Here is a 20,953-nt window from a genome sequence, read left to right on the forward strand (position 1 = left end):
CTACTTGTCGACCCTTTGATGGACTGGCGACCGATTGTGGGGGGATGGATGACATATATATACATTTATATTCATAGAGTAAAAATCCTTCACCTCTTCAACCCTTTTGCAGCTTTTACTCTGGATAGTCTCACTGGATTGTATTTTTCCGTGCTTATTTGATCTGCAAGTACTCTTAAAGCTGCATTTCTTCCTGGTGGAGTAAAGACATAAATATCTCATCTCAAATTACGGATGAGTTCCATTATAGTGAAGTCCTTTTTCTGACCACAGTATGTCAATGTGACTCAGCTCAATCGTCCCCCATGATTCACTGCGATGCACAAATATTCAGAGGTGTGGTCCACTGCCTGAGTGGAAAACCTCCAGGTCTTTAATTGGAATTTTATTGTCTGTGCTTTATGACTTGGATGGCACATAAACAAAACACTGAGCTGACTTTAAAACGTACTCATATCATTCAGAGGCAATAAATTTTGGTTTTATGTGAATTGGACGTTGCCAGAAGATGCTGATACTGATGGTTCTCAGCTCTAGTACACCAGGAAAAAGAAAAACCTTGAAACTCCAAGTCTTACATTAAGAATCACGTTCAAGTAAAAATAGAGGAAGTTAGTACACTTAAAGGTCCCGTGATCGTCTCTGACACTAGACGTTGTACGAGACAGCCAGTGTCCCGCTGTCCCTTCTGCCATCTACCGGGTTTGAGCTGGTTGTCCTCATGGCTGGACCAGCTGTGTTGTGGTCTCATCTCTGTCTTTGTCAGAGGCCTTTTAAGGCTAAGATATGTGGAGAAAATTCACATAATCACGCTCACCTAAAGCCATCTGGCTGGTTTTGTCTTTAAAAAAAGTGGGAGCCATCTCAGATACTAAAACATGTAACAGAGAAGCTCAAGTTACAACAAACAGAAATGGGGTGTGACTCCATTATACCTTTCCTTAGAAAATACTTTAGTTCTCCTAAATTATTACCTAATTTAAAAAAAGAAAAAAGAAACGCCCATGTGCACGTTTCACCATTGGACCAGTGTTGCTGGTGCTTTAAAGGCCCTGGAAACATATTTTCTCAATCAGCTTCTTCCTGAGAGCAGCGGGATCCTTCAACAACTGAACATTTTCTGTCAAAGTTTAAACCGTTCTATTTCAGTGTGAGCGACTCCTTTCCCCTGTAAAGCCTCTCCTTTGTCTTTGACAGTGGAACACCAGAAAATATTTGGTCCATTAGAAGCTGCCCTGTCTGCAACGGACGTCCAAAGACAAGTTATAAAAAGTGGCATGATACGGAAACGCCAGCCTAGTTTAAATGCGTGCACCAGTAACACACGCCACAAAACCAGGAGACGTGTCTGTGACAAAAAGCCTCCACAGTCAGAAACAGAGGAGCAATGTTTTGGTTGGAGCAATTATAGATTGCATCATCTTTTTTTTTTTTTTTTGTTGTTGTTTCTTTGCAGAACATTTGTTTCTTTAAGGTGAACCCATACTTGGCTTGCTGCCTATTGCCTAGGCCTTGTGCTCGAGGCTATTTACTGCTATAAGGAAGTAATATAAAAAGGTCCAATGACAGGATGACACAGCACAATGACTGACCAAGTTTCTATCATATCATTCACCACATGTCTGTCTCAGCACTCCATCCTCTGCTTCATCTATCTCCCCTCCCCTTAATGTTGGTCTTTCTTGCTCCTGATATGTTTATATAATGAGCGTTTACGTTTGCAGATTATTACTTAAATGTTCCCCTCTCCTCTCCTTCGCTCTGGGAATGACATAGTTTAGCGTCATCTTGTCATCAGATTTTACTTCTTCGCATAAACAAGCCCATCCATGTCTGACTCCAACAAAAAGACCTTGTTTGTTTGTGAACACACTTTTTGAATTAAGGCTTGATGGGAAAATGCTGCTGGGTTCCTATCAAGGCCCGTTGTGTCTGGTGGATGAACAGCAGGATTTTATAGACCTTTGTCACAGAGTGATAATGTCAGGGGAGGGAAACTTGCCATCACGCACTGTGAATATGTTGCCCTCTGCTGTTTTAACACTGAAATACAAGAAAACGGCAACACACGGGTGATTCTTGTGCAACCGGGACGTTCACAGACACATTTTGCAAGACTGGAGATGTTCAGTTGCCTTCCCTTGTTATTATACAATGCAAAAATAAGTTTATTCATTTATGGTTCTCGAGGGAACACATAGTGCTGAATAAAATATTGAAAACATCTGACTTTAAACCAAATGCACAATGCATTTTGGACTCGAACCACTATGTTTTACATGTTGATATATAACAGATCACCGCTTGAACCATTTATGGATATTTGGGGTAGCAGTGCAAAGCTTTGGAAAGGTAAGTAAGAGAGAGTAAATAAACTTTTTCAAGCGTATCAAGAGTAACATTTTTGAGGAATTAATTTTGACATGCCAAAATGTTTTTGTCACAAAATATGGGCAAATCAAAATTTATAATTCAGCAGTGCATTTAAATCAAAAAATGCTGCTGAATCATTCATATTTTCAAACCAAAGAAATGTGATTCCATTGATGAAACATTAACCTTTCTATGTCTCATGCAATATTCATGAATAAACTTTTTTTTTTTTTTTAACTCACAGTAATTACTGAAACTTTCATTCGGGGATAATTCATTTCAAACGAAGATAAGCAGCATTTTAAAGACTTTAAAGAAATCGTAGAGTTGCAAAAAAATCTAAACTCATAATTAACGAGGTTTTGTGTGTATTTCAAACTGTCAAATAATGACGGGATTATCCGACAACACAGACAACACAAAGCAACACAAATCCCGGCGTTCAACCACTAAAACTGAAGGACCAGATGAGACCATAATCTTCTTCTTTTCCCTGTTTTTTAAAATTGCGGTTTATGTTTAGATGCACGATGCCCATCACCAACAACACATTGGGCCCAGATGGGAGGAGGCAGAAGAAGAAGAAGAAGAAGAAGAAGAAGAAGAGAGGGATATCCAGAGGGAGGGAAAGAGAGAGAGACAGAGAGAGCATGGTTGATGTACATCTGTCATGCATTATTGCGGCGAATGCCAGCACTGTTATCCTGGCCTTAGAAACTATGTGAGGTGGGGGCTGATGGGTCCTCTTTAAATCACAATCCGATTCCTCCTCCTCCCTCCTGCTCTCTTTTAGCGTCTATATCAACACACAGACACACACACACATTTAAAAACATTGTCTCTTCCTTCAACATCAGTGCCTTCATTCAGTCACAAACACACACAACACACACACACACACACACTATCCCCTATGAATTCCTCAGGAAGGAGTCAGGCTTCTTCATTCCTCTGGACACAACTTTTCCTTAACAAGGTACTGATGGTCTTGACCTCCTCTTCAAACAAACCCTTCCCTCCAATCAGCGAGGATTGTGGAGCTGGGGCTCAGCCGGGGCCTGTGGGTATTACAGAGGAAACGTCCTGATTCTCCTTGATTACTCCCTCTCTCTTTCTGTCTGTCTCTCTCTTTATTCCCCCCTCTCTCTGCCCCCGCTCTCTTTCTCCAAATATCTGTGTCTCAGTGGCTTCTGGCTCTCTCCGGTTGTCTCTAACCCAATCTCGAACTTTTCTTTCCTGTCTCGGTCTGTCTACTCATTGTGTTTTCTTTCTCGTGTCATCTACTCCCATCCTTCTGATTATTCCCTTTGCCATGTCGAGGTTTTTTTCTCGATGATGAGATGTTTAACCACTTTTATACCAAATTCAACAAATCCTTAAACCAAAACCTGAGGTAGGCCGTTAAAATACATATTATGTTGTTTTTTATTACTGTTCTTAATAAATTAAATACACAATAAGAATTTCCAATTCAACTTGGTACCGGCAAGCTATTTGAATGTGTCTTGTATATTATGCATTGATTTTCACGCATGAAATTCTTAACAACTACAAGCCCTCACAAAAATGTAAGAAAATTTCAATAAATTAAATAAAGTCAACTCTTTTTTTTATTATTATTTTACAAATTTTAAAGCTAAAAAAACTGTGCTATCCTATAATGACCACCAGTCACTCTGAGCACACTGGTCCTGGCAGACATGTGCCATTGGTTTACACGGAGCTTGTGTTCTCATGCTACGATTCTGGCCAAAGAGATGTAAAAGCCTATTGTCCTCACACGACTGGGCTCATTAGAGATCTGCCTTTCTCGTCTATTGTCTCTCTCACTCTCTCACCATCTCACCATCTTTTCTGTTTCACTGCCTCTCAACAGTTTGTCTTCTGCTCTCGGCCTGTTGTGTTTCAGATTAAGGACTGTCTGGTTGGAATATGCGTTATTTAAATGGCACCGTGTGTGTGTGTGTGTGTGTGTGGAGGAGGCATTAAAATGGAAGACAGCAGCAGTTCGAAACACACAAGCTGAGAGACAGTGACCCAATATTTTCTCTGTCAGGGGAAGGCGGTGTTGACTGCCTGTCATAAATCAGCTATTCTAACTATGACACTGTGAATGGGCATCAGGGCACAGTGACCGGAAAGTGACACAACGGCCTCCGCAGTGTCTCAGAATTTCTTTTCACATTTCCTGGACGGTAACCGTGGGGCACATACGGGAACTGCCCCTCGAACAACAGTCTCCTCTGAGTGAGGAGACAGGGGAACATTGTAGGCCCGGGACCCAAAGGTCATCATGGCTGTTAGGCTCGCACTCGGCCTGGACTCCTGCTGACTCACTGCGGCTCTAGCCATGAACTAACTTGTGCATGTCTTCGGCCACCATTAGTCAAACATTAATCAAAGCGCCCATTTAGGTGATGAACATGAGGCCCAAATGTGGATTTCTCAATCCCAGTGTGACTTGATATGAGTGTATTTCCTCTCCCTGCTGTGTGTCCCTGCTCCCCGCTTATCTCCGTGTCTCTATTAGATGGCAGACTTGCTGGATTCCCGCTTCAGAAGACTCCCACCAAGTTCCTCACTTGCTAATCCACTCAGCTGATACCCAAACTGTTCCAGGGGGCAACGCTTCCTCTGTTGGGGAAAAAAAAAGGTTCTTTGGAAAATAAGGTGGAGTAAAGTAAATTTTTCTTCATCTTCAGAAAAGGAGAATTAAATCTAAAGCTTCACTGAAAGCTCGGCATTGACAGGCTGAGACGTCATTTCTCTTCTAATGGTGGCAGTTTTACACATATTCGCTTTTTGTTCCGTGGTTTCTCTTAGAATAAACCACAGGGTCAGATTTGAAGTAAAACTTTTCCACGAAGCCAGGTCACACCTCTACATTTTATTACACTGGGGCAATTTTGACAAAAATCAAGTGACTTCTGTGAAGTGTCAAAGGTTATATTCAACTAAGGCCAACATGTCCAGAGTAACAGCCAGTGATAGCTGCTGACCAGTGACCAAAAAAAAAAAAAAAAAAAAAAAGTGGGTCGGTGTTGAGAAAGTACTGAGAAAGGTGAGACTTTGGGGAGATCGCAGTACCCCGATGAAAATCTGCAGCAATGAGAAGGTTGTTTTTGTTCGTCTAGTAAAACTCTCCTGAGCCAAACAGACCGGTCAGCAGAAGCACTCAGCTGTGTCATATTAAGAAGACATAACATGAAGTTGGCACTTCTCTGAGATTTGATGCTATTCAAAGTGTTTTTGAGCGCTGTTACACCTTTGGCTCAATTTTTTTTTTTTTTTTTTTTTAACTGTCAAGTTCTTCCAGAGGGAAAACATTTTCTTCTGGACTGAACTGAAGCTGAGCATCTTGATTCAGTTCATTTTTAAATTTGGGAAAAGAAACTAATTTATCCAGAAGTCATGATAAATTACACCCACTTATGACATGTCAACTAAAAAGCTCTGTGTGACAGATGAATTATTTAGACCTCCTCCATGTCTGTTAGTGAACCCAGCACCCCCCCTCTGGTCAAAAAAAATCCCAAAGACCACATAAAGGTCAAAGCAGCCAAAAGTTTCACTTTTTCACTACAGCTTTTTTTTACGTCAGCCACGGCAAAGCTTCGGATCAAACTACACCAGGTGAGGCAACAACAGAACAGCTGACTCCACTGAACTGAGCATGAATGAGTTTCACGGCCAGTGTGGTCGACCTTTCCTTTGTAAGAGGAACACGTTCATCGAATTAATATGTTCTGTCATCTTTGATATGTATCAATGTTATGGTATTATTATATTACTTAAATATATTTCTATTATGTAAATAATATTCAGTCGTTTCGTGTAAACGTTGATACAATCTTTAAAACAACGATAATGAATGAATGAGCTTATTTATTTATTTTATTTTGAATTGCTACAATTCAAAACAATTCTTGTTGGACATGTGGGGAAATATTGAAGAATAATAAGAGACGGTATAAGACATGTTGGACACGTGATAAGGAGGATTAAGGATTCAGGACATCAGATAAGGAGCTGGAAAAACTGAAGGAAATGTGTGGTTGAAATGGGTACAAAGTTAAAGAGCTGAGGTGGGTGGGGGGGTCACAGAGAAGGGGGCACAATAGAGAAAAAGACACTTCAGGATTTGGCAACCTTTCCTGTAGCACTGTGACTCAAAGGTGGAAAAAAAAAAGTGTAGAGGAGAGACCTGAGGCGTGGAAAGAAACAGAAGACACAGTGATTCAGTGAAAGTGAATGGCTGTGACTCTCATACCCATCACTGAGGGGGGGGGGGGGAGAGGTTGGAAAAAAAAAGGGAGCAAAAGGAAAGGACGGAAAAAAGGGGGGAAATGACTGGCGACTGTGTGGGAAGAGAGAGAAAGGAGAGAGGGAGAGAGAGGAGGGGCTTACAAAGTATGAACTTGTGTATGATTTAGCTGCAGGAAGCATTAAGAAGGGAAAGACTGCAGGACGAGGGACTCTCAGTTTTTTGGGCTTTTACTGTGGACCGAGTTGCCTCATGGCTTCTCACACTCACACTTTTTCCACTGGCTCATTCTTTTTCTAGTGCTCTCCTTCACTCCTGAGACTTGTCTTAATTTAAAAGAAAAATATTAAAGAAATAAATAAGAAATCTGAGCCATTCAGCTTGAACCCCCGAGCTGTTTTTTTTTTTTTTTTTTTTTTTGTTCCTGTGCGTAATTTCAGTCCAGGATCGAAAAGAGGGCGACATCACAACAACACGGAGGACGAGGGATCAGGATCAGGATCAGGATCAGGATCAGGATCCGGGATCAAACCAAGTGGGGGGAAAATGAAAACCGTGTTGGATTTCTGCTTGGTTTTCCTCACGCTGCAGACTCCCGGCGTGCTGTCCTTGTCCACACGTAAGTTGCACACAGATGTCCATCGATGCGCAAAGTCGTGGTCTTGCCTGAGGAAAGTGTTTTGGATTTTTTTGGGGGGAGGCTGTTCTTTTTTTTTTTTTTAGGTCCGCTAAGATCAGTTTAACCCATGTGTCACCCAGAGATCTTAGTGTAAACACCGCTGTGTGACACTGTCCTGCTCGGCTGAAGGCGACTGTAAAGATGAAACTGGTGCAAAAATGGATTTCAACTAAAGCACAACACTGGGTGAAGGTGTTTTTTATGACATGGCAAACAGTCCAGAGTAACTAAAAGCTTTCTTAAAGATATTATTTAAAGTTCTTAAGGTGGTGTGTGACATCATATTGAACTATTTCGTAATGCAAACATTACATATCAACTGCAGGCCCTGTTGAGTGTCTGAAATGAGAAAACTCCAAGAGGACAAAAATCACACTAAGTGGACAGGACCAAACTGACATGATTTAAGTTCTCTATAGGGAGACATATACAAACAACAGGGATAATTCACTGGCTTTCCCATGCAAAATAACTCCGCAGATTCTTTCCAAAGCTTGCTTACATAATAAGGGACCACTTGCTCAAGACTCACTGGATCCACCAAGGCCGATCTCTGGACACATTCAAAAGGACAAACGCCACTTTGTCCACTTGACAGCTCCTGTTATTGATGTGCTTCGGCCTAAGTATATTGGTTGTATCCCTGCAGAGAGAACTCATCTCCCAGGAGGCTGAATTTCAACAAGTCAGGCCATAATTCCTTTAACACATGGAGAGCAAGGAGGCTTTATGAGCCGCAACAAAACAGTGACATCATTTGCTCGGGTTTTGGAGAATGTTAACTGGCAGCTTAATGCACAGTAAGGTAAATAAATCAAAGTTATGTCCGCTTCCCCCGTTAAGTGGCTGGATTAGTTTTTATGGTGAGCTCACTGGCACAGAACAACTCTTCACAGAGGATCTTCTGTTATTCATCCAGTTTGAAAGGCGCTAATAAAAGAAAGTGTAGTTGCAGGGGCTTAAAGGAAACAATGGGCTTTGATCACGAGCTGTTCTGCTGTTTATTATAAAGCCTAATTGGTCATTAGTGTTTTACTCACTGCAATAGTAGCTGGTACCCCCCCCCCCCAAGCTCAGTGTGCTGTGGTTTACAGATGCCACTAAAATAGAACAGCTTAAATGTGGGACTTTCTCACTGACATATAATTAGTTTTTAGTGCAGCTCATAATCCCATAAAATTTAAGTGTCTTGTTAAGGATAAGAAGAGGCAATAATGTGGAAGACAATCATTTAACAAGCAAATTCTCGACTTCAAAATCTACATACACACCCCCACCTCCAAAAAAAAATTTAATTATAATAATAATTAAAAAAAACTGGAAAATAAGGAGAAAAGAATGGCAACAGCCTTTAAAATGAAACTAACTCCTAATGTCCAAATTTCCCATCTCTCCTGTCTGTGCTTGCCCTAATTTGATATATCTGGAGAGAGGAGAGATTATCTTGTCTCACGATAATCTTTCTTCTTTCCAGATAGGAGCATCAGTTAAATACCTAAAATGTAAAACTTCAAAAACACACACACACACACACACACTGCTGTCTCCTCAGTCTCTTTTCAGATGGCGTTGCATGCCTCATTGTCACTAAATGTTGCGTGACTACTACTTCCTGGCGAGCCTGCGCCGGACCGTCAAAATGTTCCACATGACCGTGTGTTGGAGGGCAGATGGGGCAGTGCAGGCTGCCTTTGAGCGGACAGTAAACACCTCTTTAGAAACAGGAGGGGGATGTCATGTGGCCCACCTTTGACAGACTGACAGCTTAAATAAGAGGGTGTTCTCAGTCCATCTCCTAAATTCGTTGGCGACCTTATGTTGCCCGGTGACTCCATCTTTTACAGTCCCGGGGGGGTGAACTCATTCACTGCCCCGATAAGACAGCTGTGCTTCGAGCAGACACGGCCTCTCCAAACAAATAAGATTTTACAAGTCATTTCCTCCAGCGAGTGTGTCGAGCAGAGACAATAAACAGCAGTAATTGTGTCTCACTCGGCCGTGTTTGAAGAGCGGAGTGACGGGTGTTGGAGGCCTTTACACCCCGCTCCAGGGCACGGTCCCATCCTCAGCGCACGGAATACATAAACACTGATTGTTATTCAGCTGGATCCGCACATTATTGGCTAATCACGGCCACCTTGACTCCACCACTGTATCCAGTGACAGAGACATCCAGCCTCTCTACGTGTGTTTGTTTGCTTTCTGAGTGTGTGTGCATAAATGTGTGGAGATGTTGTTTTGTGGGTTGGAGACGGGCATGTTTATGGTGCTGTATTTATATAAGTTTGGACTCACGGTTGAATGACCTTCTTCATGAAGGACCACACAATGTCAGCGTAAGGTGGCTGGCAGCTGAATAATGTTGCCCGAGGCACAGATTTGTAGTGGTCTGGCAAAGTGTTGGCGCTGATGAATATACATTTTTCTCTTTTCTTCTCTGCTCTGCTTCGTTCACCTGCAGTGGGAGCAAAGACCTTCAATAAGCTTTATTTATTCAAAGAGATTGTTTTTGCAGTTTAGTCACGTCAACGAATTGCATACAAAACATCACAACAAGGCGATTCAGTCATCAGCCATCGCACAATGAAGAAATATAAGAAATAAGTAGAGGCCTCTCGGAGAAAAGAAAATCTCCAACTAGAACTTGATATTCTGCTACAACAAATGAAACATGGTTTAATTATTTGACCACTTGTATCGGGAGTTAACCAAATGTTTTACATGATGAAGAATAAAAGCCAAAGAAAAATAAGGGAACAGCTGAAGAGAATTACTGAAAGAAAAGAAAAGTGAGAGAAGCAAAATTAAAAAAGAAAAAAGAGCAAATGAGAAGCAGAGAGAGAGAGAGACGATAAATAATGACACACAAATCAGGAAAACTTAAAAGGTTTCAGCATTTTTACATCACTGACAGCGTGTCCCACGTTTTTGCTTTTGTTTTGGGTTTTGATTTGTTTTTTTTCTAACCTTTCCGCACATTTTGTTTTACTACAGCCTGAAAATCAGCCTGCGGAAACACAAAACCTTACAGCTAAACATTTCGACAACATTTCGACAATTAGAATTCAGCTGTGATTGTATCATGAAGCAGGCGGCATTTTTGAAGTGCTTGCTGGAGCGTTCAGGGCCATTTGATGACATATTTATGTCGATGACTAAATGTACATTTGTGTTGTTGTTTTTTTTTTATATGAGGATGATGTTCATGTCATACTTCACCATTATTGCAGCTCATGAATGCTATACCTGAGATGAATCTAACCTCCTGCTCATAAATCCTATATTTCCCATGATGCAACTCCACAGCACCCGTCGGATGCAGTAAATATGCACATCTTCCCAATGTCAGTCTCCAGTTTGTAAAGGCTTACCTGACATCACCACGCCACATCAGTATGTCTCATCCGTCTCCTCCTAACCTCTTCCATCCAGATGTGGCCATCATTTACCCCCAGGACCCCGTCCTTCGCATGGGGTCCAACCTGACCGCCAGCTGCTGGGTCCACCCCGACCTCGGGGTCCATGCCGGCTCTCTCTACTGGACGCTGAATGGTCAACAGCTGCCGCCGTCGCTCTACAGAGTGCTGAGCCCTACCAACCTCAGCGTGACGCTGGCTGGCCTCAACGCCTCCAGGCAGACGTCCGGAGACAACCTGGTTTGTCACAATCATAAGGGACACATCTTGGCTGGTTCCTGCCTCTACGTTGGGAGTAAGTGGACATCTGTCCGTGGTTGTGAAGCTGCACAGAAAGTTTTAGTTTGGTTTGAATCTTCTGTGAAGTAGAAGTTTACTTTATATTTGACTTCATTCAGGTATCCAACGTACCTTTTGATTGTGTTTATCCGTGGGAGGACGATGTGTCTGCTTTTGCTTCTCAGCGTCACGGTGAAGAGACACTGAAGTAACTTGGTGACCTTAAAAAAGAAAGTGCAGGAGAGGAGTTAGAAAGGAAAAGGAAACCAACAATGCAGTGTGCGGATTTTGTCCTTCCACGGTTGTGGCTGTATTTTCGAAATATTCCTGCGTTCAGGCCCAGTGAGAGGCCTCCAGGACGGTCTGTCACTGATGCTTTAACCACCTGTGTGGTCCATTACTCGCACTATCACTCAGAGTATGTCTGACATTTTGTACAAACACACACGAACATACATGATGGTGCTTCTACACACATGAAGATCAGCCTCTACTTCTTTACCTACCGAATACCCCCCCTTCTTTTTTTTTTTTACAGTGAACTTAACTGGCTGAGCTTGTAAAGGTGGGGATTTATTTAACATTATTTCAGTTATTCAGAAAATTGTTTTACATTTTTGCGGAATAGAGTGCTTTCTGCGTGGCAGACGATAAAAAGACGAATAACAACGTGCAGCTCTAATTGAAATTATTTTAGCATAAATACCTCGCATGACAAGTATGTTTTTTGGCCCATCAAGCTTTATTGCAGCTCCATCCATCTTTTTGTTGTCAGTAGAAATAATGAATATAGGAATGGCTGAGGCTATGCCGTTAAAATAAAGTGGAAGCATCCTTTAATCTTTAAACAGCACTGCGGAGGAACGAGGACCACCCAAAACACGTCCTCATGTTTTAATGTTCTCACTCTCAGGATCAAAAATTTTTTAAATAGTAATCTCAGTGATGTAGTGCCTATGTGCATAAACACACACACACGGATCTTAATCTCTGCACAACACTGGTGTTGAGCAGTGTTCTGAGAGAGGAGGAATGTTGGCAGGGTTCCTGAGTCTGACCAAATCAGACAGTACACACACACACACACACACGAAATACACAAACACACACACATAGACACATATACACACCAATTAGGAAAAAAACACACAATTTTCTAAAGAACATCTCTATTGAGTGAATTACACCAAGAGGAAGGACCTGACGTAATGGCTCGCTGTCCTCATGTGTCTGTTTCACCTTCTCTTTCAACTCCCTTTCTCTTCGTCCTGTGATGTTCTTCTCTAACTCATTTTTCTTTGTGCCCTCCACCTCTTTCTCCAACATTTCCATCTCTCCCTCACTCTGTCTCAGTGCCTCCAGAGAAGCCGGTCAACCTGACCTGCTGGTCCAGGAACACCAAAGACCTGACGTGCAGCTGGGTGCCAGGCGGAAGAGGAGAGACCAACATCAGCACCCAGTACACACTGAAGTACAAACTCAGGTACACTAAAAGTAAATTTATCCACAGCGGAGTTTGAAAATCACTGTTTATGTTAAAGTGTGTCATGTTTGAGTTTTTGTTTTTTTTTTTTCTCAAAATATTTGAGTTACGGTCGTACTCGGTTAGTAGTCAGATAGCTGCACATGCTAATGATTGACAATAACTGCAGTGACGGGACGGTCAGGGAGAAAAGGATTACAACATGTGGAGACATGCAGTGACTTTGTCACATGACTGTAAATAAAAGGAGGGAAAACCGAGAAAAAACTGCCGTACGTTCCAACAGGTTAAAGATCCAGCTTGGTGCGCACGTTGCAAATGTTTCTACTCAAAAACAAGATTTTTTTTTATGATACTGGCACGCCTCAAAAAGCCCGAGAAACTGGCTAAAGTTTCAAGCTGGAAACAAGACAAATACCTTATCTTTCTGGCCCATCTCACTTTAAAAAAATGAAAATAATCTTCAGATGAGACATAAAGGATCTGAAGGGGAAATGGCCTGAAATGCAGGGCAGCGCAACACAGACATTTCAGATTAGGCTTGGATATCAGATATGGGTATTCAATATTTTTATTTTTTCCCTCTAGGTGGTATGGTAAGGAGAAGGAGTGTGAAGATTACACACATGCTCAGCCTTACTCCTGCAGCATCACCCGGGACCTGCACCTCTTCACGCCCTATGAGATCTGGGTGGAGGCCTCCAACCAGCTGGGCCGGGCTACCTCTGACGTCATCACTCTTGACATCCTAGATGTCGGTAAGTGTGAGAAATAGAGCAATTCGACCCTCTTTCTTTTAACTACTGTTCTTCTATAGCTTAGATCCCTGTGTCGATGAACCCCCAGGCTATAATCTAGGACAGTGGATCCCAAACTTTCAGGCTTGTGAGTCTTGATTGACCCCGATTAGCTCACAAAACAGGGAAAGGCACACGAAACAGTTCGACATTAGAAATCAGAGTATGTCATACAAAAGCAGTATTTATTGGACTGGACAATAACTGAAGCAAACAACATCTATGTAAAATTCATCTGCAGGGGCAAATGGCTGATGTTTTTCCTCCTAACTGTTCCAGGCCAGCATGATGATAGCTTGCCAACATGACTGGGCTTTCAAACAAAGTTTAAAATTTGATTTGTTCACGTTAGTAGTAGTTAATTTAGAGGGGTTTGTTTGCCACTTGGTCGCCTCCTTCGCCAAATTAAATGAGAAAATCAAGACCACTTTGTATTGACTTTGGAGCTGGACCAGGGAGGTGATTAGTTCAACATTAAATCTATAAACAAAAGTAAACGACTACACATAAAAATGCGCCGTGTCCAACGCTAAACATATTAATGAATATGTTTAGCTTTTTAAACTAAAATAATTCAACTTAGCAGTTTGGCAGGTGGTGATGCACCCTTTTTTTCTTGGTGGCAGCAGCGACTGATTCACATTTCCAGCCTTCATGCTGAGCTGAGCTGAGCTGAGTGTGTCAGGTTGGTCTGTAGCTTCATACTGAACAGGCACATATGCAGGGATATCAATCTAAGCTAACCCTTGACAGACGGTGAAAATCTAAGAGTCATCGCTGCGAGGTTAACAGGCAACCATCAGACATTTTATTTCTCTCGAACAGATAAATCTGTGTTTCTTTGATTCTTACAGACAGCTCATTGGCTTGAGTTCTGTGGCTTCTGTCTTTTGAAGAAAATTTCTCACATGTTCTCATCCAGCTTCGCTGAGCAGTGTTCCCTTTTAAAGCTATGTTATGTGGCTCGTTGCTTAGCTTAGCTTAGTGCGCTTTAAGCAAACGGAGCATGAAACGGCACCAAATTCTTCTCCTCTCCCACTCTCACCCCACAAAAACACACACGCATGCCTACACCTGGTCACACATAGGTGTGTGACAAATGGAAACGCCCTTTCCTTTGATGAGCTCAATTTCTCTTTACTCGTGCCCATTGGACACATCCACAGAAACACACACACATATATTAACACTTGCTGAGCCCCTTTTATGAAGCACAGGAATGTTCCAGTCTGATCCTCAAACCTAATCCCATCTCAGAACTGGCTGAAATCTCCCGAGGCCTGAAGAGTTAGAGCTTTGAGGCTTTGAGACTTGGACCTGACATAATACAACCTGATTAGCTTGGAACTCTTTACCTGGTTCACCCCTTGCACGCTCCTCGCGGTGTTTGGGAAATCGTGCCGAGAGAAAAGCATATAGAGTTTCAGAGGCGAACACGTCACTGGCAATCAAGCAGTAATCCCTTTCCATTCCCTGATGTATGCACGCACACGCGCACACACCTGTTTACACACCCCGAGGGCAGGGCAGGGCCTGGTAACAGTATAGAGACAGAGTGTAGGCGGTTTCTGGACTTCTCGTGCTTTGTTTCGCTGAGGTTGCCCTCGCCGTTCTCTCCAGTCAGGTTGTTTCCACAGCAGCAGCAGCAGCATGCTGTAAAACACAGCAACCACGCCCGCGTGCTCGCACCGCTGTGACTCACGTCTACGGTCATGTCCAATCAGTTATGAAGGCGAGGCAGAAACACCTACAGTTTTCTCTGCATTCCTCAGTCATGGGGAGTCCTCTGAACTGAGAGACTAGAGGCAACACGATTGGTGCCTCACTCTGGCAATGAGGATGTGTTAGGAATGATGACATATGTAAACACTGACTGGTTTTGTAATCCGTCATGCTTCATTGACGTTTATTGCTAAATACACATGGCGTATAGGAATGATCTCATTCTTTATTACAGGTAATTCTACGGAGGCCAATGCAACATGTTAACTGGATAATTCTCATAAAACGACCGCAGTATCTCCTAATTATAATGAAACATATGATCAGAATTAAACCTGATGTCTAACTTTCCAAATTAAAGCTAATCAGAATTAGTTCCTTGTTAAATAATGGGGCTTTTCTACAACGAGCGATGTTCTATAGTGCCTTATTTTTGAATGATGTTCACTTCTAAATATCAAAAAGTTTTGCTTCAGTCGCGTGCTTTTTACTAACACACAGTCTGCGAGGGATAGATACAAACAAAATTCAGAGGGCAGGTCAGTAGCCTGTTTGAGCCTGAAAGACGAACCACAGGTCAAAGAACATCACTGGTTTGAGGAATTAGCGTCTCCACCAAGGCTGGATAATTGATGGACCAACCAGATGTAGACCCAGGGGCCCAAGAGTTTGTTAAGGGTGGGGGGGCACAGATTCTGCCTGAAATGACTTAACATTTCCTGTTCGAAAGCCATAACAGTCAGCTAAAAGGCATTAAATGACTATAAAGGCATATAAAAAGGTCGTCAAAATACCCAGAAAATATACGAAAATACCATAACGTGACTCAAAACTATCACAGAGAAATGAAAACTACCACAAAGAGACATAAGGAAACTGGAGGAAGATAAAAATAAAAATAAAAATAAAAAAAAAAACCAAATCAAAATGGAAAACCACCACAAGCAGTTGCGTCACAAAAGCCCCCACACCCACACTGCTGGAGGTAACTGTGGGTGTGGGGGCTTTTATTTGCCCGTGCGTGAGGGCACCCTTTTCTCATAATCGGTCCACGATCTTCACTGATGTACCAAGATGTTTTGCCAAAGCTTCAAAAGCTTTTGTATTAAAAATAAATGTTTTTGTAAGAGCACTGACCACCAACGTCGGGCTTAAAACTGCCACGGAGGACTGTTTGAACTAACCCTTTTTACTTTACACAGATTCCGTTCCTGGCAACCATGAAACGAATCCTCCAAAACTTACGTGCCTACTCCCATTTTTTTCCATCCCCTGATTCTTTCTCATCTTCTTCTTTCCCCTGGGTCCTCTTGTTTGTTTACTAGCGAGGGATGACATTATGAAAAGGAACTGAAGTTGCAATTGAAACAATCTCAAATACCCAAAACCAAATGTGACAAAAGTTGAAGTAATTGTCTGTCAACACATGTTTGTTTGTTGAAAAGATAATCATTGTCAGATGAAAAAAAAAAAAAAAAAAAACACCCCCAGTTCACATACGTCAAGTTTTCAGAAACTGGATGGCTCTTAGTGACCGCAAACCTCTGCCAATGACCAGCAGTCCTTCAATGCGCTGGAACACATGAAGACATGATTTCCACCATTTTAAATCTAAATTGAATGGATTTATTGACTCTGCAAACATAAACTTAGGATGTAGATGGCTCTTGATTTTTGCAGCTTCGGCTGGAATCACCAGAAGTGGTCACATTGAACTTGTTATATGTAATAAATTACTCATGAAGTCATTGTACATTTCAGATTTTGTGCAAAGGAATACATTTCATTCGATGAAAGCGACACTGAGCTTGTTGGGAATTGGATTCCTTCACTCCCCAAAAGCTGTCTCCAGTGGTGGAAAGCAACACTTATCTACCCTGTTATCATGCTGGTCAGGCAGTTTGGGTTCGTCCCACCACTTTCCGATAAGGAGTCACTGCAGCCGACCTGCCTATTATAACCTTTTGTCTTGTAAACGCAACAATGTCCGAAATTCGAAGTCCAAAAACAAACAGCACCTCCTGCTCCTGACCGTACACAAAGCCTGCAACCATTTTCTCAACAGCAACATCCGTCTCCTCTTCTTCCCAGTGACCACAGATCCTCCGTCAGGTGTGACGGTGAGCCGTGTCGGGCAGCTGGAAGACCAGCTGAGCGTTCGCTGGGAGGCCCCGCCTGCGCTCAAAGACTTCCTGTTTCAGGCCAAATACCAGATCCGCTACAGACTGGAGGACAGCCAAGACTGGAAGGTAAAGGACAAGGACATGGGACAGATTACACCGATTCAACTGTTCCTATTGTTTTGCACTCAAACTGATGCATATGACTGCAGCGCTGTTCCAGCTGTTTCTCATCCTCATGCTGTAATCACCTCTAATCTAGTCTGATTGAGGCCTACTCTGCCAGATGAGTTAATAGTTGGGCCAGTCAAAAACTCTCATAAGTCATAAATCTAGAAGTCAAGTTCTGATGGAGAGAAAAACACAGACCAGAGACATCGTGTGTACTTCTATTTAAGCTTTTAATGAATGAAAAATACAGTGTAAAAAACCTCCAGCTATGCAGATGGTGCTTTCCAGATTTCACTTGAGTCCTCTGGGTAAGCATGAAGATTCTCCAATAATTAAGGGGGAATTACACAGATGTAATATAAGCAAGTCTTTGCTCGCAAAGTGGAGAAAGAAAAGTAAAGGGGAGTGGAGAGGCGGCGGAGGGATGGGGCCATTCTTGAAAGGAGGGGAGAGGAGACTTAAAAAAATCCAAGTGGCTTTAAGTGTTTGGTGGTGAAAACAGAGCGCTGTAACCAGCCTTAATCATGAGGTCATGCTGAGGAATGGAGAGATACATCTCAACTGTTAATGTCTTCAATATGGCCGTAAAAACCGCTCAGTGGTGACTTTGGCCCATTTGGCCTCCCCACGCCACATCATTAGGCCTGTGATGCCTGTAATTTCCGTGTTCTGTTTTCTGTTCGACTCGCCCCTAACAAGTGTTTACAGACTGAATGCCAGAGAGAAAGTGGGGACTGTTTAGTCCCCAAGTTTATTAAGTGCAGTGTGTGTGTGTGTGTGTGTGTGTGTGTGTGTGTGCGTTTCTGTCTCCATCTATTTTGCTGTGTGTTTGTGTGAGTACCTGTGTACTGTCCTGTGTGGGTGTCCCATTGTATCCAGCTCTGAAAAACATAATAGAGAGAAGATTTTACCCGGAGTGCACAATTACATTAAAATATTTTCATAAACATGCTGATCAGGAGCCACCAAACAATGTGGGGTGCATGCGTATTTAGGTCTGTACATGGTTTGTGGTAAAATTTTCTTGATCCTGCCCTGAGTTTAAGTTTATGCCCGTTGGTATTTAATACTGCGGTCAGACCTCCAGTGCTCCGTGTTTGTGACTGTATGTTTCTTTTTTGTTATTTTGTATTATTGTGTAGGTGATGGATGATGTCGGGAACCAGACCTCATGCAGACTGGCTGGACTAAGACCTGGAACTGTGTATTTTGTCCAGGTACAGTGAGCGCTGGATGTGTGCGTTACGTTGCGTTAGTCCTCCGAGTTCTGTCTGTGTGTCACAGCTTAAAATGTCGTTTTATTTGCAGGTCCGCTGCAACCCTGTAGGCATATACGGCTCTCGCAAAGCTGGAATCTGGAGCGAGTGGAGCCATCCCACTGCTGCATCCACACCCCACAGTGGTGAGAGCACACACACACACACACACACACACACACACACACACACACACGCTGGATGTCTTTTTCAGAGCTTTAAAAAGTCACCAGTGTCACAAACATTTGTTTTGTGTCATGGTGTACCACATACCCTGGAGTTCTCTCCCATGGCTCAAAACTGGCAACCAAAAAGTCGATGTTCTCATTCTAACCCTTCGTGTCACTTGAAGCCTGCTTTATTTTGCCTGCTCTTCTTCCTGCAGAACGATTAATGTCGGGCTCCTGTGACTCCAAGTCCAGCGGGGACTCCAACTCCACCCTGCGCAGGGAGCTGAAGCAGTTCTTCGGCTGGGTGCGGAAACATGCCTATGGCTGCAGCAGCATGTCCATGAAGCTGTACGACCAGTGGCGAGTGCTGATGCAGAAATCCCACAAAACTCGCAACCAGGTAGGTAAGCATCACTAATGCGACGCTGAAACACCGGCACGCATGCAGACATGTGCTGCACACACTTTTATTTATTTATTTTTACATAATTTAATTTGTAACAGACTTTGTCTTTCAATTCAGGTTCTCCAAGGGGATAAATCCTAGCACATGCTGCCTTTACAGGCAGAAAACAAGTCACCAAAAGAACTGAGTGTGATTTGTGTTTTTGTCTATGTGTGTATAAGAAATGAGAAAGAGACTGTATTCATATATGGGAATTATAAAGACAGTTTGTGTGGATACTGGCAGCGGACATGAGAGGACATCCAAAGAAAAACAATGGAATTTATGCATCTTTTCCAGCCGACGTGAGCACTGCCTGAAGGTTGCAACCGAGTAAAGTTGCAAATGGGAAGAACCAAGAGGGGTGAGTTCACGACGGACATCCCAGTACCACGCGGTAAAGGTGTGCCCGCTCTACATGCGCACCGAGGGGGTCAATACAGATCGGCATCTAGAAGTAGTCTGTGACCTTTCCAGGTTCCTGTGGATTCAAAGCACCATCTAGTGGCTGTTCAGCATCCACGGAGACTCCAATCAATCAAGCTTTCACTGTGGTCCCCGTGTAAAAAGAGAAAAAAAAAAAACAACTAATCATCTTTCAGTATTTCTAATTTGTGCGTTGTTATAGACATGGATCATGTGCCAAACTGGTTCACCCAGTATGTGACTGACAAACCTGACGGTGTTTGTGTATGGAAGCATTTCACTGCCTTTATTTTTGTACTGAATCGTACCAGCATATTTAAAACTGTATAAAGTTATGTTTTATTTCTTAAGTTATGTTTAGTTAGTAAAGAAATATCAATGACTGAAGCTGTTGCCGATCTATAGTGTTGTTTTTGGAGGATGCCAGAGAAAGTGTGCTGTGAGACAGACTTGTGTATCATCCAAACAAGACAATGTGAGTGGCTGAAAATACTGAATGCGATGTCGACACAAAATAACATTTCATCCCACGCAATAAGCAAAACGCATGATACAATATGTGTGGTCAAGACTGGTAGCATTAGCCACACCACAAAGAAGAGAAAGATTTACTCAGTAATTCTGCTGTATTCAATATTCTGTGTTAAGTCTTTGTTTAGTGTAGTAAAACCACTAAAGGACTGTGTATTTATATTGTTTATATTATTTTTTTGTCTTTTGTAGCCCGACACGTCCTCACTGAAAATGCTTATTTTAACACATCAGCATTGGTTGTTGGATTTTGTCGTTACCATTCCTGCATGTTATTCCCCTGGAGTTTAGCCTGAGATGGCAAAGTGAGCAAAATCAGTTTAGAGCCTCGTCCATGTCACCCGAAAATGTACATCCGTCATTGTTCTTCTTTATGAGCTATTTGACACGCCATGCAATTCTTAAAATGGTTTGATTGCAGTCAGCAAATCCCAAACCTGCACCTTTTTAGCAGCCAAAGAAATGTGGAACCACATGAGATATTAAATTAGGCGTGCACTCCGTTCAAGTTTTATGAGTACAAACATAAAAATGCCACATGGTGGAGCTATGAATCCCCTGATTTAACTTCCCATCAGATCTGCGACTGAGCTTTTGCTGACAAATTGAAAAACATATCAGGCTGAAGTCTCTGGCAAATAGAACACATAATGAATCTCAACTACGTCTCATCCTGGCCTCACTTCAGAGAGTCATCTAATAACGTTTGCTGCATTGCCTCACAGTCTGTCAGGGAAACTTGATGCGGCAGAGTTCGCGTCCTGCAAGTGACACTGCAGAGTCTCGTTACTGGTTACTGAGTCTGTGACCATTCAAGAGTC

At 42.5% G+C, this 20,953-nt stretch overlaps 1 protein-coding gene across 5 annotated transcripts; it reads left to right on the top strand.

Moving 5' to 3' along the window:
- Positions 1 to 6,831: 6,831 nt before the first annotated feature.
- crlf1a (cytokine receptor-like factor 1a) lies at positions 6,832 to 19,988 on the top strand. 5 transcript variants are annotated; one of them, XM_029494586.1, is made up of 9 exons: positions 6,832 to 7,256; positions 10,749 to 11,027; positions 12,365 to 12,494; positions 13,083 to 13,252; positions 17,105 to 17,262; positions 18,447 to 18,521; positions 18,613 to 18,706; positions 18,946 to 19,134; positions 19,254 to 19,988. In XM_029494586.1, the coding sequence occupies exons 1-9, from the start codon at positions 7,184 to 7,186 to the stop codon at positions 19,268 to 19,270; spliced, it is 1,185 nt and encodes a 394-aa protein (XP_029350446.1). In that variant the 5' UTR covers positions 6,832 to 7,183; the 3' UTR covers positions 19,271 to 19,988. The 5 variants fall into 5 exon arrangements, with proteins under 5 accessions (XP_029350446.1, XP_029350445.1, XP_029350443.1 ...); XM_029494585.1 differs by having other exon boundaries at positions 19,476 to 19,988; XM_029494583.1 differs by having other exon boundaries at positions 18,946 to 19,130; positions 19,235 to 19,988.
- Positions 19,989 to 20,953: the final 965 nt, after the last annotated feature.

The sequence above is a fragment of the Echeneis naucrates genome, chromosome 22 (genome assembly GCF_900963305.1).
Source record: "Echeneis naucrates chromosome 22, fEcheNa1.1, whole genome shotgun sequence".
In the NCBI taxonomy this organism is placed as follows: domain Eukaryota; kingdom Metazoa; phylum Chordata; class Actinopteri; order Carangiformes; family Echeneidae; genus Echeneis; species Echeneis naucrates.

Bases quoted from the DNA above. Each gene is read 5' to 3' on its own strand.
- crlf1a (XM_029494583.1), top strand. From the start codon at position 7,184: ATGAAAACCGTGTTGGATTTCTGCTTGGTTTTCCTCACGCTGCAGACT. The intron at 7,257-10,748 runs GTAAGTTGCACA...TCTTCCATCCAG, and splicing joins CGTGCTGTCCTTGTCCACAC to ATGTGGCCATCATTTACCCC. The intron at 17,263-18,446 runs GTAAAGGACAAG...ATTATTGTGTAG, and splicing joins AGGACAGCCAAGACTGGAAG to GTGATGGATGATGTCGGGAA.